At 50.8% G+C, this 14239-nt stretch overlaps 1 protein-coding gene across 2 annotated transcripts in view; it reads left to right on the plus strand.

The window, feature by feature from the left end:
- The window catches only part of RCAN2 (regulator of calcineurin 2), a 64893-nt gene that overhangs the window by 8447 nt on the left and 42207 nt on the right, over window positions 1–14239 (plus strand). For both annotated transcript variants that reach the window (XM_083178681.1, XM_083178680.1), the window contains exon 2: window positions 2761–2987. In XM_083178681.1, the coding sequence (XP_083034807.1) occupies window positions 2763–2987 (225 nt within the window). In that variant the 5' untranslated portion in view covers window positions 2761–2762. The remainder of the gene's footprint in view (window positions 1–2760; window positions 2988–14239) is intronic.

The raw sequence follows: 14239 nt of genomic DNA on the forward strand, positions 1-14239 counted from the left end.
AGATAGATTGATAGATAGATAGATAGATGTGTACTGTATATATCTAATCCATGTTACAGGGAACGGTGGAGCAGCAGCTCCTGGCCTGGCGCTGTGTGCTGGGGAGGCTTCCAGGCATTAAGGTGTCAGGTTCATCTGGGTAGGGACTGTTTCTTTGCTAACAAAACAGGGCTTAGACACCTAATACCCCCAGGAATTTCCACAGCACTACTTTGGTATTTTAATAAGGTTAAAACTTTAGTCAAAATTAAACCCTATTCATCTACCAGAGGTCATTGCACTGTGTAAATATGGATTATTCACTAGGATTAAAGCAGTGCTGGGCGCCTCTATGGGGCTCGAATGCGCAATGACAAACATTGAGTGTTTGGGCGCACCTGTCCCCATGAAGTGTATTCATTTACCTATATGTTATACTAGATGGCTTCCTCCATAAATGACTGGTTTCAAGAACCTTTCACTGGGATGTGAGCGGCTGTTGTTGTGTTGGTACTTGTTTCCTAGCACGGCGCCTGCGATTTTGAGTGTATCCATCGGGTCCTAAAAAATCGCGTTGATCACATCGCATGCAACCAAATCGCATGCGATGCGATCGATGCGATTTTTACATCGGAACCAATGTAAAATGGTCCCTGAGACCCGATTATACATTGGGCCCAATGTTAAATGCCCCCCAGACCCCAATTTTCATTGTATACCCACCCTGATGGGTCAAATGCCCCCCCCCCCCCATTGTTAACGCCACCCCATGATGAACGACAACCCGAAGTGTGGCGAGCGCAGCAAGCCCGTGAGGGGCAGCGGTACGCGTCCTCCGACCTTTTCACTATCCACCTCCCACTATCCACGTCGGCGTGGAGTTGATTTTATATAGTGTGGCGAGCGCAGCGAGCCACCGTGCCCGAAGCGTGGCGAGCGCACGCGCATTACTTCACAGGTATTACGCGTCCCCTCGCGGGGCTCGCTGCGCTCGCCACACTATATGAATTCAACTACACGCCGACGTGGATAGTGGGGGTATGAAAAGGTCAGAGGACGCGTACTGCCGCCGCTCGCCACGCTTCGGGTTGGCGTTCATTGTGGGGTGGCGTTAACAATGGGGGGGCATTTCACATGTAAAATACCCATAAGGGTGGGTATACAATGAAAAATCGGGTCAATTGGACCATTTATCATTGTTCCCTATGTAAAATCGCATCGGTCGCATCACATGCCTTAACTTAAGGCATGCGATGGACGCGATTTTGTTAATTTTCGGGGAAAAGGCTAAAAATAGCCCTGAAATCGCGTCGGTCACGTCCATCGCATACCTTAAGTTAAGGTATCGCATACCTTAAGTTAAGGTATGCGATCACCTGCGACGGGTGCCGTGCTAGGAAACAAGTACCGTTGTTTTTACGCTTTTGTATTAAGCAATTATTAAATGGGTGGAGCAATAATCATCCTGTACCCAATCAGAGAATGACAGTTGTCTTCTCATATATTCAGCACTGCCTCTTATGCTGGCCACGCAGCCCGTGTGCATCGTACCCGCAAATGTGCGGACAGAGATAAAATACTGGCCAACCAGCTCCTAACTGCCATGTTACAGGCTGTGTTTGAAAAAGGTCAGAAGCTGATTGGATGGCACTTTATCTCTCTCTTGCTTAGTGAAAATACGGTACTTCTTTACTTTCACGGCGCCACTAGAAATCGCGGTCATCGCGGGCATTGAATGCACTAAAAAATCGGGTGCGACGCGATGCCCGCGATTTCCCATAGGGACCAATGTTAAATTTCTCAATGGACACGATTTTCTGTTCAATGCCTCAATTGACACAATTTTTCCATAGGAAACAATGTTAAATGGCCCACAGAGGCCAAATGGCCCCCACAATTGTTAACGCCACCCCACGATCAACGTCAACCCGAAGCGTGGCGAGCGCAGCGAGCCCGCGAGGGGCGGCGGTACGCGTCCTCCGACCTTTTCATGCCCTACTATCCACTAGGGCGTGGAGTGAGAATAGAATAGTGTGGCGAGCGCAGCGAGCCACCGAGCCCGAAGCGTGGCGAGCGCAGCGAGCCCCGCGAGGGGACGCGGATACCTTCACAGGTAAACGCGTCCCTTCGCGGGCTTCACAGGTATCCGCGTCCCCTCGCGGGGCTCGCTGTGCTCGCCACGCTTCGGGCTCGGTGGCTCGCTGCGCTCGCCACACTATTCTATTCTCACTCCACGCCCTAGTGGATAGTAGGGCATGAAAAGGTCGGAGGACGCGTACCGCCGCCCCTCGCGGGCTCGCTGCGCTCGCCACGCTTCGGGTTGACGTTGATCGTGGGGGGGGCGTTAACAATTGTGGGGGCCATTTCACACTTGAGGGTGCCTATTTGGCCTCTGTGGGCCATTTAACATTGTTTCCTATGGAAAAATCGTGTCAATTGAGGCATTGAACAGAAAATCGTGTCCATTGAGAAATTTAACATTGGTCCCTATGGGAAATCGCGGGCATCGCGTCGCACCCGATTTTTTAGTGCATTCAATGCCCGCGATGACCGCGATATCCTATCTGTCCTAATCTAGTGGCGCCGTGAAAGTAAAGAAGTACCGAAAATACTCCTAATATACTGGCTGTAGCGCTCGCATGACCAGTGCTCCCCTTTGAAATCACCATTAACCGTATTAAGGATGTTGCTGTATTCCCATCGCTGCTGACTGTCAGTGTGACGTTTCCTTTGTATCCGGACGGAGATCATGATGCCCTTGTCTCTTTTCTCCTTTCCCAGGGATGAGGGAAGACTCGTACTTCTGCGGGATGAGGGACCCCAGTTATTTCGCTTGCATCGTCAGGGGGAGAGATTTTCTGCTGCTCTGCCCGGTGCACAGAAACAAGGAGCTGTCCAGGTTCCTGGCGGAAGAAGATTTCCAGGGCATCACCGATTTCAACGATCTTCCCAACTCCCTGTTCGCCTGCAACGTCCACCAGTCCGTGTTTGAAGACGGAAGCAGCAAGGTATGATTCTGGGGGATTTCCTACAGTAATCGGACAGCCGATCTTGTGTGCTAATGGCACCAGGGCCTGGATTAACATAAGGACACCCGCAGCTGTAAATGTGAGCGATTTTATTGAGAGGTAGCTTTGCAAAACCCCACTGCTGCGCGCACAGATGCCACCTGCACAGATGCCGAATCTGTCGCAGATCAGTCTGTCATTGAAGTACTGAGTTGTTACGCATGTGGTTGATTGGTGGACAGTAATTAGGTCGACAGTCAATACAATAGGTCAACTACTATTGGTCGGCAGTCAAAACGTCGACACAGGAAAAAGGTCGAAAATGCATTAGGTTGACACAAACAATATTTACAAGCGTTTTTTACCGCTCAATAGGAATTCATTTGCAATACGCACCCTATTACTTTTGTGATTTTTGGAAAACGTGCCAATTCACCCGGTTTTTACCCAAAAGTCACTAAAGTCAAAAAATTGCATCCTACTACATTTTGCCCATGGTGTCGACCTTTTGACTTTCATCCTTTCGACTGGATACCTCCCACAGACGGCGGGATACTCTCATAGTTGGAGGGATACTGAGGACGTGGGCGCATGTCGGCACAGAATCAGGAGCTCGGCCAGAGTGAATGCACGCGGCATCTGTGATATTACATGCATTACACAATTGAAGCCTATTAAACACCTGGTAATTGCATGACAACAGTGGAAGCTGCTGGTACAGTTACTCCGCGCTAATTCCCCCTCATGGTTCATGTACCATTAGATCAGCCTTAGATTTTATGGTCCCTTAATATTGGCAATAAATGTGTAGAGAGCAGAAGGGAGAGCGGGGGACTTGTGTGACTGTGCTGGGAATGTTCCAGAAGCCTGGCACTAATCTGGTGCCTGTGTTGCTGGTCACTTACAGCTAATTACACCTCTCACCTGACCGTTCCGCCCACCGCACACCGCTCGCTGCTTCCCTACAGTGCGTGACTCTGCCGAGATACAAAATAATCTCATCTCTGTTACCATAATGATAAGATTACTACAGTCTGCAGGTTACTATGGTCTGCGGCGGCCATTTTTCATAAATTGCACAATGGGAACCATCCAGAATGTCCTATTATTCCATTATACTTGTATATGTATGGCCAGTGATGTATTGGTACGACGGCGGCATTGCAGCTCGGCATGGGTAACGATAACTGGTCACATTTTAGCTATCATTTATTAAGTACTTTCTATAAAACAATAGCTAGATACTGATTTGTCGCTAGGGGCAACACCTCCCCATTTCCTCCTGTGAAGACTAGATAATTCTCCCCCATTGTCTGCACACACTAGAAGCGGCCATTTTGTGGCCTGAACCATAACCTCAAAGCATTCCACTCACCCGCTCACCGGTGGTGATGTCATTGGGGTAGATTTCATATGGTTGGCAGTGAATAGCGCAGGGAGGGTACTTGCGGAGCTATTTTACAGTACAGTACACTGCTAAGTCGCAGAATTCCGGTACTCGTGGGTGTTTAATCGTAAATGCGGTACTTGTGAGTTATCCGGGCGTCCGATTTGTAAATCGGGTCGGATCGGGACATCGCATCGCATCGCATGCGACCATCGGATGCGATGCGATGCGATGCGATGACCCGATTTTTCCATAGGAATCAATGTTAAAATGGACTGAGTCCATTTTAACATGGAATTCAATGGGAAAAAGGGTCCTTTTCATACCCCTACTATCCAAGTGGGCATGGAGTTGGATATAAACCTGTGGCGAGCGTAGCGAGCCACCGAGCCCGAAGCGTGGCGAGCGTAGCGAGCCCCGCGAGGGGACACGGAATACCGTCCCCTCGCGGGGCTCGCTTCGCTCGCCACGCTTCGGGCTCGGTGGCTCGCTACGCTCGCCACAGGTTTATATCCAACTCCATGCCCACTTGGATAGTAGGGGTATGAAAAGGACCCTTTTTCCATAGGAATCATTTTAACATTGATTCCTATGGAAAAATCGGGTCATCGCATCCGATGATCGCATCTGATTGTATGCCTTAACTTAAGGCATACAATCAAAAAATCGGACGCCCAGATAACTCACAAGTACCGTAAATGCCGTCTGTATTGTACAGTAAATAAGGGATCAGCGCATATTGTAATACACTGCCAGTAGTACCGCTTTAAGACCGTAAATCACACCCCCGGGATTAGGACATGGGTCCATTCCTGGAGCGACCCAGGCATTTGCGGTCTGAAAGCTCCGTGTCTGACCCAGGTTATTGCCGGGCCAGTGACGTCACACGGGGGGGTGGGGTGGGGGTGGGGGGGTGGGGGGGGGTGGGGTGAGGAAGGAGGCAGCGCTTGGAGCTGACAGCGCTGCCTCCTCCATACTGGCACCGGAGTCGCTCGACCCAGATTTCCCATTCACACTACACCTCGACCTGGGTCAGAGCCTTAGAGTGACCAGGGTAGAACTCCCCGGTTGCTTGACCCCTTGTGGCCCTTTCACACCACACCTTAACTCGGGTTGGTGATGTAATGACCCAGCAATAACTCGGATTGAGAGTGCGGCTTGAAAGTGGGATAACAGTCGCCGCAATTCACCTGCTGTAATATAGGTTTCACGCTGCTTACCTTTTCCATTGCGTTCAAAGTTTGATCCATCTCATATTAGTACCGATATAGGAGTGTGCTGACTGTCAGGGAGAATTTGAAGGTGGACAGCAAGGGAGAGATATTATAATGGGATATATTAAGGTTGGCATGCTAATAATTCCTCCCATCACATGCAATTGCTATATTAAACTAGATTTTAATTCTGTAAAATGAGGAGCGAATTCTCTCATTAACAAACAATGACCTGACTGAGGCGTTTCATGGCCAAATACACATACCTTACGTCGGCGAGATTAAACTGGCAACAACTGTCGCACAGCGTGTACTGTGCCCTGTGACCCTTGGGGGGTCAGAGGTGCGTGTACTGTGCCCTGTGACCCTTGGGGGGTCAGAGGTCACTTTGTGCATGACCATACACCACAGCAATGTCACAGGCAAGAAGGGGGTGATTCATAGCATTATGTCTGCCTCTGGTATTTGTACTATGTGACTCAGTACTAGGTGACAGGAAAGACATCCCTGCGTGTATTCTGAAGGCTCCCCCACACCTAGAGGAGGGTGGTCTCACCCAAATATGATTAATGTCAAGCAGCGAACAGCAGCCTACTGAGAAAGGCGCCAGGTGCAGCGGAGGACCCTCCCCCCTGTTATTCTCCATCTCTTCCACCCTGACCCATAGAGACAGTGAATTAGATGCAGCTAAATGTGGATTCTGCACAGAATGTAAGAAGAGGGGGGGGGCTGTGATGGTGTTTAGTGCTAAGGTGCGTCCTAATGGGGTTTGGCATTAGTGCAGATATTCAGGTCGGCCTATTATCACTTTATATTATTATTATTATTATAGCCTCCCTCCCAATAATGAGTATTCCTTATTGCGGTGACTTTGATGTTTGATAGTGTTTGTTATGGGATATTCACAACGGGACACGTGTCCTGAAATGGAGAAAAGCTTCAAGTTAAATAATCATTTGCAATGAGCTGTATAAAGGTTTTGCCCTTTAAATCATCATCTAGACTCTCTGGGAACTCAACAATGACTGCAATTTCCAGGCTTTTACATTTACCCCTCCTGCATACCACCACCTTCTGCATAACGCCCCCTGCCTACCTACCACCACCTGCCTGCCCACCTCCTGCCTGCATACCACCTCCTGCCTGCATACCACCTCCTGCCTGCATACCATTCCCTGCCTGCATACCACCTCCTGCCTACATACCACCTCCTGCCTGCATACCACCTCCTGCCTGCACACCACCTCCTGCCTGCATACCATTCCCTGCCTGCATACCACCTCCTGCCTGCATACCACCCCCTGCCTGCATACCACCTCCTGCCTGCACACCACCTCCTGCCTGCATACCATTCCCTGCCTGCATACCACCCCTGCCTGCATACCACCTCCTGCCTACATACCACCCCCTGCCTGCATACCACCTCCTGCCTGCATACCACCCCCTGCCTGCATACCACCTCCTGCCTGCATACCACCCCCTGCCTGCATACCACCTCCTGCCTGCATACCACCCCCTGCCTGCATACCACCTCCTGCCTAAATACCACCCCCTGCCTAAATACCACCCCCTGCCTGCATACCACCCCCTGCCTGCATACCACCTCCTGCCTACATACCGCCTCCTGCCTAAATACCACCTCCTGCCTGCATACCACCTCCTGCCTAAATACCACCTCCTGCCTGCATACCATTCCCTGCCTGCATACCACCTCCTGCCTGCATACCACCCCCTGCCTGCATACCACCTCCTGCCTGCACACCACCTCCTGCCTGCATACCACCCCTGCCTGCATACCACCTCCTGCCTACATACCACCCCCTGCCTGCATACCACCTCCTGTCTGCATTACACCCCCTGCCTGCATACCAACTCCTGCCTGCATACCACCCCCTGCCTGCATACCACCTCCTGCCTGCATACCACCCCCTGCCTGCATACCACCTCCTGCCTGCATACCACCCCCTGCCTGCATACCACCTCCTGCCTAAATACCACCCCCTGCCTAAATACCACCCCCTGCCTAAATACCACCCCCTGCCTGCATACCACCCCCTGCCTGCATACCACCTCCTGCCTACATACCGCCTCCTGCCTAAATACCACCTCCTGCCTGCATACCACCTCCTGCCTAAATACCACCTCCTGCCTGCATACCACCTCCTGCCTAAATACCACCCCCTGCCTGCATACCACCCCCTGCCTGCATACCACCTCCTGCCTGCATACCATTCCCTGCCTGTATACCACCTCCTGCCTGTATACCACCCCCTGCCTGTATACCACCTCCTGCCTGCATACCACCCCCTGCCTGCATAACACCACCTGCCTGCATACCACCTCCTGCCTACATACCACCCCCTGCCTGAATACCACCTCCTGCCTGCATACACCTCCTGCCTGCATACACCTCCTGCCTGCATAACATCTCCTGCCTGCATACCATCTCCTGCCTGCATACCACCTCCTGCCTGCATACCACCTCCTGCCTGCATACCACCCCCTGCCTGCATACCACCTCCTGCCTGTATACCACCCCCTGCCTGCATACCACCCCCTGCCAGCATACCATCTCCTGCCTGCATACCACCTCCTGCCTGCATACCACCCCTGCCTGTATACCACCCCCTGCCTGCATACCACCCCCTGCCAGCATACCATCTCCTGCCTGCATACCATCTCCTGCCTGCATACCACCTCCTGCCTGCACACCACCTCCTGCCTGTATACCACCCCCTGCCTGCATACCACCCCCTGCCAGCATACCATCTCCTGCCTGCATACCATCTCCTGCCTGCATACCACCTCCTGCCTGCACACCACCTCCTGCCTACATACCACCCCCTGCCTACATACCACCCCCTGCCTGCATACCACCCCTCACCTGTATACCACCTCCTGCCTGCACACCACCCCCTGCCTGCATACCACCTCCTGCCTGCACACCACCCCCTGCCTGCATACCACCTCCTGCCTGCATACCACCTCCTGTCTGCATACCACCTCCTGTCTGCATACCACCCCCTGCCTGCATACCACCTCCTGCCTGCATACCACCTCCTGCCTGCATACCACCTCCTGCCTGCATACCACCTCCTGCCTGCATACCACCTCCTGCCTGCATACCACCCCCTGCCTGCATACCACCCCCTGCCTGCATACCACCTCCTGCCTGCATACCACCTCCTGCCTGCATACCACCTCCTGCCTGCATAACAACACTTACCTACATACCACCCCCTGCTTGCATACAACCCCCTGCCTGCATACCACCCCTGCCTGCATACCACCTCCTGCCTGCATACCACCCCTGCCTGCATACCACTTCCTGCCTGCATAACACCACCTCTTGCCTGCATACCACCTCCTGTCTGCATTTGTGATCGCTAAAAACTGCCATGCGATTGCAGTTCTAGATGGTCGCAATGCTCCTATGCAGCTCGTTGAACCATCTTATGCTCCTAGACCGAGGTTATCACCTTTCCTGGTGTCTCTCCTGTGCTGTAGTTGTAGAATTTTTCCAGCAATTACAAAACACCAACCTCAGTGCTACGTAGCTCAGATAATGTACAAGTGGGTCGTTGCCCACAAATTGATTAATGTACAGTCTGATTATATCTCCAGCATTACGCAGGCTGCAGTCCTGCATCACTCTGGGGATATTCTCCGTCTCGCCTACATTTTACTTGACATATTAGATTTGCCCTCGGTTGTTTGCAGGAATCTCGATGTAAACGAATTCTAGTAAGTGCCACATTGTATTAGTGAGTACAGGGCGACAGAGGGGGAGGGGGGGGGGGGGGGGGGGCGAGGCTGAAAGGTACTGTATGTACGTACTGTAGTTTCCCAGCTCTTATTACCTCAGCACTCTGTAGAGCAGCTACTGTATATTTCTCAGCAAGATAGAAAGCAAACCACAGTGAGAACAGAAGAACCCCAAGGGATTGTGGGTAGAATTATGCAAATGTCCATACTGTGATACAGTACAACCAGTATATACTGTAGGTTTCATGGGAGAATATGAGGATTGGATGGCTGCAATGGGCAATGAAGACAAGGTTGCGTCTTTGTTCTGTAAACACAAAGCTGTACATATGTTTTAGGTCAATGAACTATATAACAGGATCTGAATGGGCGCAAGTCAGGCGTTGGACGGGTGATTCTCCAACCCCCCTCCCCCCCCCAATTCTAGACTCTGCGTGGATGGTGCACATTGACATGATTGTCCATCGCATCGTCCCTGCCATGCCACCCCTCCAGGATTTCCCATAGAACGTCATGGGAACATCCCCAGCCCACTCGGCAGGTGCACAGGTGCATTCATTACTCACTGACACATTTGAAAAAGATCCACAGGCGGAGATAATTATTTAACTTGTGATTCTGTAAAGAGATCTGCAAAACATGCACTGCGTGGTGTCCTGAGGACTGACTTTGAGAACCTGTGCATTGGCCTCTTGGGACAGCAGGTCATCCCCCCACACACTACCTAGGAAAACGAGCGGGATATCATGAATTGCGCCATAATGGTCACTTTTCTCCTACAATATATTATTATTATTGTATGTTTATGTTCTGTCTTGGTACCGTATAAGGACGTATCGGGCGCCACTGAGGAATTCTGTGACCATAGGCCGCTGGGATGCCGCAGTCTGAGTGATGTGACTCAGGTCATGGACGTCTGAGGTGACTTCCCATATCATTTTACAGGAGGGTGCACATCCAGCCTTGTAATATTATATACTGTACAAGTATCACGTTGCCGTTCGGATCCTGATCCTCATATCCAGGTGGGCTACTTTTTGTGCTACGTAATGCAGATGCAGCACATATAACGATACATAAGGCATGACCAGATGCCCTCTGTGCTGCAGAACCCGCATTACATCTCATATCATTATATGCCCCCTTGCGTTTAAAGGCGTTGTGACACATTAGTGTTATAGGACCCTTTTCCCCTTGTGTGTTCTGTTAGCCTCATTAGACGTAAATACAACGGAAATCCTTTGCCCCGGTGATTCATTTTCTTTGAATGACGTCTACCTGCGCCAAACGGGCCAAGACAGGTGGTTAGTGGCGCGCGCCAATGCAGCCGACATACTGCGGGTGTTCCGTAGATGGTCCCCTACAATTACAGACGCATTTGTAGCTGTTAGGAAGAGATGAGTGGTGGGTAGGTACAGCTCAATGGCTGCTTCTGATTCGGCGAACACTTATATGACACACCCATTTATGCAAATGTTGCCTCTGCGATTTAACAGCAGGATGAGAGTCTGTGTTGTAGAATTGAACCGTGATTACTGCAGTGGGAGGAGTGTTGTGTTTATTAGTGGAGACTTTATATAAAAAAAATATTTTTTGTTCTAGAGTTGCCCGATTTTTGTCTTTAATATGCTCCATCAATGGTGTATCTTTAATCAGGGCCGCCATTAGGGGGGTGCTGTGGGTACAGCTGACCCAGGCCCGGCCTCTCTGAGAGGGAAGGGCCCGGGCCACTCATTTTGCCCACCGCACCCCCCCCCTGACTGCCTCTGCTGTGCTCAGTGTGATGGCAGCCAATTAAAATGCTGCACCGGCTTTAAAGGAGTTCGCGTACCATTCCTGTCCATTCCTGTCCATAATGGATACAGGGTGTGCAGTGCACAGGGGTCCCTGGGTCCAGTTGGGCCCACACTGCACATCTATATGTTTATACTTACGCTACCTCTCTCCCGGGTCTGGAATCCTGCGTCGGGAAATTATCGGGGAACAGACATTCTCCTGGTGATTTGCACATTTGCATAAAGATGTCCCCGGTGACAAGGCATGGATGCCATGTTCCCGGAGACCTGGGCTTGCCAAGTAGACCCAGACACAAAGTTAGTTATAGTTGTAGTTGTTAAGGGGCATATTTAACATTAAAACATGCAGACAGCGTGATTTCCGCTGATCAGAGATACCGCCTGTATTCAGCTTAGTAACGTAACGTTGGGGGGACGTTTTTCGCGTCCCTCCCGCGGCCGGCAGTGGCCCATGGCGGGGGGGGGGGGGGGAGGGACAGGAGTTGGGAGTTCCCCACTGTCACCCTGAATAGACGCTACGTCTATTCCTGCAGCCGGAGGGGCTGTGGGCATAGCCAGCAGCTCACAGACCTACTGGGCATGCCCCCACAGTGGCGAAAACGGGGGCATGGCCTCGCGGGGAGTATAGGCCACATCCCCTTTCGTTAGGCAACACCCCGTAAATTTCGTATGGGTGTCCCTACTCCGGAGTCAAGAAAGAGGGAGGTATGAAAAAAATCATTGTCAATGATACAACGTATTGTGTATGATAAATGGTGCTCCAGCTAATCAGCTCCCAACTGTTCTTTAAAAAAAATCATGACAGTTAGGGGCTGAAAAGATGACAGGCACTGATTGGCTGGAGCACCAGTTATCATACACAATAAGTTGTACTTATCACAAGTTTTATCACTCGTTGATAAATGGGCCCCACTGTCGTGCAGGGCCACAGTGGTAAATAAGTCTGAACAAGCATCTCAATGCACTTTTAAATAGGCCCCTTCATCCTAGGGAGCAGTTCTCTTACAATCTAAACGTATACTTCACGTTACTGTATTGATTGTCAGTTCTTCAGCTCAGTATAGATGATTTTTTTGCCAATTATGTTTGTTAGGTACCGATCAGCTCTAGTCTCCCTCCCTCCCTCCCTGCCACTGGATTACCAGAGTGAGAAACAGGAGCCGGCTTGTGTCGCTGTGCTCCCTCTCCAGCAGTGCGAGTGCCCAGTCTTGTTTCCTAGAACCCTCCGCTGTGTCAGTAAACAGACAGAGATACGCTGTCCTTCCAGGATCACATTAGCGAGGCTTCCTTGGCACACAGGATCACGGAGCAGGGTCCCCTGGCTGCAGCAATCGGAGCCGGCGCTATTTTTAGGAGGATGAACGCTTTTCTTTGTGTTATTAATAGCTCTTGGCGTGAGCCTGGTGGAAAGTGACACCCCCCCCCCCCCCCCTGGTGCAGGTGAATGATGTCACGGTTCCCAGGCCCAGTCTGGCTGCTCTGTCTGCCTGTCGCCCAGTCGCTCCTCTTATCAGCCTCCTCTCTCCTTATAAGGGTGCCAGCCTCTGGTCAGGGCCTTGGGTTATCACTATACATGAGTGCGGTACAAGAGAGTTCAAAGTGACATCCGTCCCTGGTAAAAGTGCCATACACAAGTCAGCCAGAAGAACTCAAGTCCTATATGCTGGACCCCTGCGATTAGGCAATGTAACCGCAGCTCCCATCAGAAATGCCGAGCGAATCCCCGCACTAGCATGCAGGTGGATGTGTGCGCTTACGCATCATTCGATGGTCACTCGCCATCAAATTATTTTTTCTCTCCCTTCTTGGATAAAAGTAAAGGTGGCCATACATCAGAAAGATATTGTACCCAATCATACAATCTCAATTGATTGTAAGATGGATTGTATGCAGATTGTATGATGGATTGTATGCAGATTGTGTGTCCAAAAACCACCAAGGACTGCTGGGGATTTCAAGGGAAATTGTACACAATCATGAGCGCAATCAATCTTAAGATCGATCTTTCTGATGTATGGCCAGCTTTAGTCTATACTGACTTTTATACTGGACGGAGATGGCTGAAATGGGGGCGGGGGCTGATGTCATGTGACGTGAGCAGCCTTCCCCAACCAGGCATCGACACGCCTGCATCTGCAAGGGTTAGCCCAGCGGTTTTGTGGGCTGGCCCATAAAACTCTGGGCCGCCCCCTGCCCCGCCCATCTTGAATCGAACACCCCGGCGAGTGTGAAATTGGCCGAAGGTGTTCACTCCTGGGGCTTGCGAAAAAGCCCCACCGTTGGGACCGGAGGTGAATTCGAACATGAGCGTTCAGATCTGAATAGCCCCCAATGTCGCTATTATACACCGCACACAATACAGAAGTATAAGAACAGTAACTATAATACTATGGGGGTACATTTACTAAGAAAGGAGTTCTATCGAAGATGGGACGTTGCCCATAGCAACCAATCAGATACTATGTATTGTCTATTACTGGTTGCTATGGGCAACATCCCATCTTCAATAGAACTCCCATCGTAAACCCTTAAACTACAGTCACATTCAGGAAAATGCGACCGCAGTTTAACGGGGGTGGGGTGGGGCGGGGGGGGGTAGGGGGCAGTCTGGACATCACAGGTTGCAGGAATTGGGTTTGTCGGCCCCATTTACTGCGTCATTTTTGGTACACTCGGTGGATCCAGTAAATACTGTTTGATAAATCGGCCCTGTAATAAGTGATGCAGCATTAGGTATAGTGCACAGGAATGCTTGGTAACACCGCCATCTAGTGCTTTACATGAGTAACGCTTCTATTCACATTTTTGAGGAAGACGTTCGGCCTACAGCATGTTGGTCGACAAGCATTGGGTCAACACCATTAGGTCGACATGGAGATAGGTCAACATGGGTCAAGGTCGGCACGGTTCTCGGTCGACAGGTCATTAGGGGGTTTATTCTAGTTCATTCTTTCAGACAAAATCCTTCTTAGATGGACAAAACCATGTGCACTGCAGGGGGCAGATGTAACTTGTGCAGAGAGAATTAGATTTGGGGGAGTTATTTTGTTTCTGTGCAGGGTAAATACTGGCTGCTTTATTTTTACACTT

Source organism: Crinia signifera, chromosome 3 (assembly GCF_055691185.1).
Source record: "Crinia signifera chromosome 3, ASM5569118v1, whole genome shotgun sequence".
In the NCBI taxonomy this organism is placed as follows: domain Eukaryota; kingdom Metazoa; phylum Chordata; class Amphibia; order Anura; family Myobatrachidae; genus Crinia; species Crinia signifera.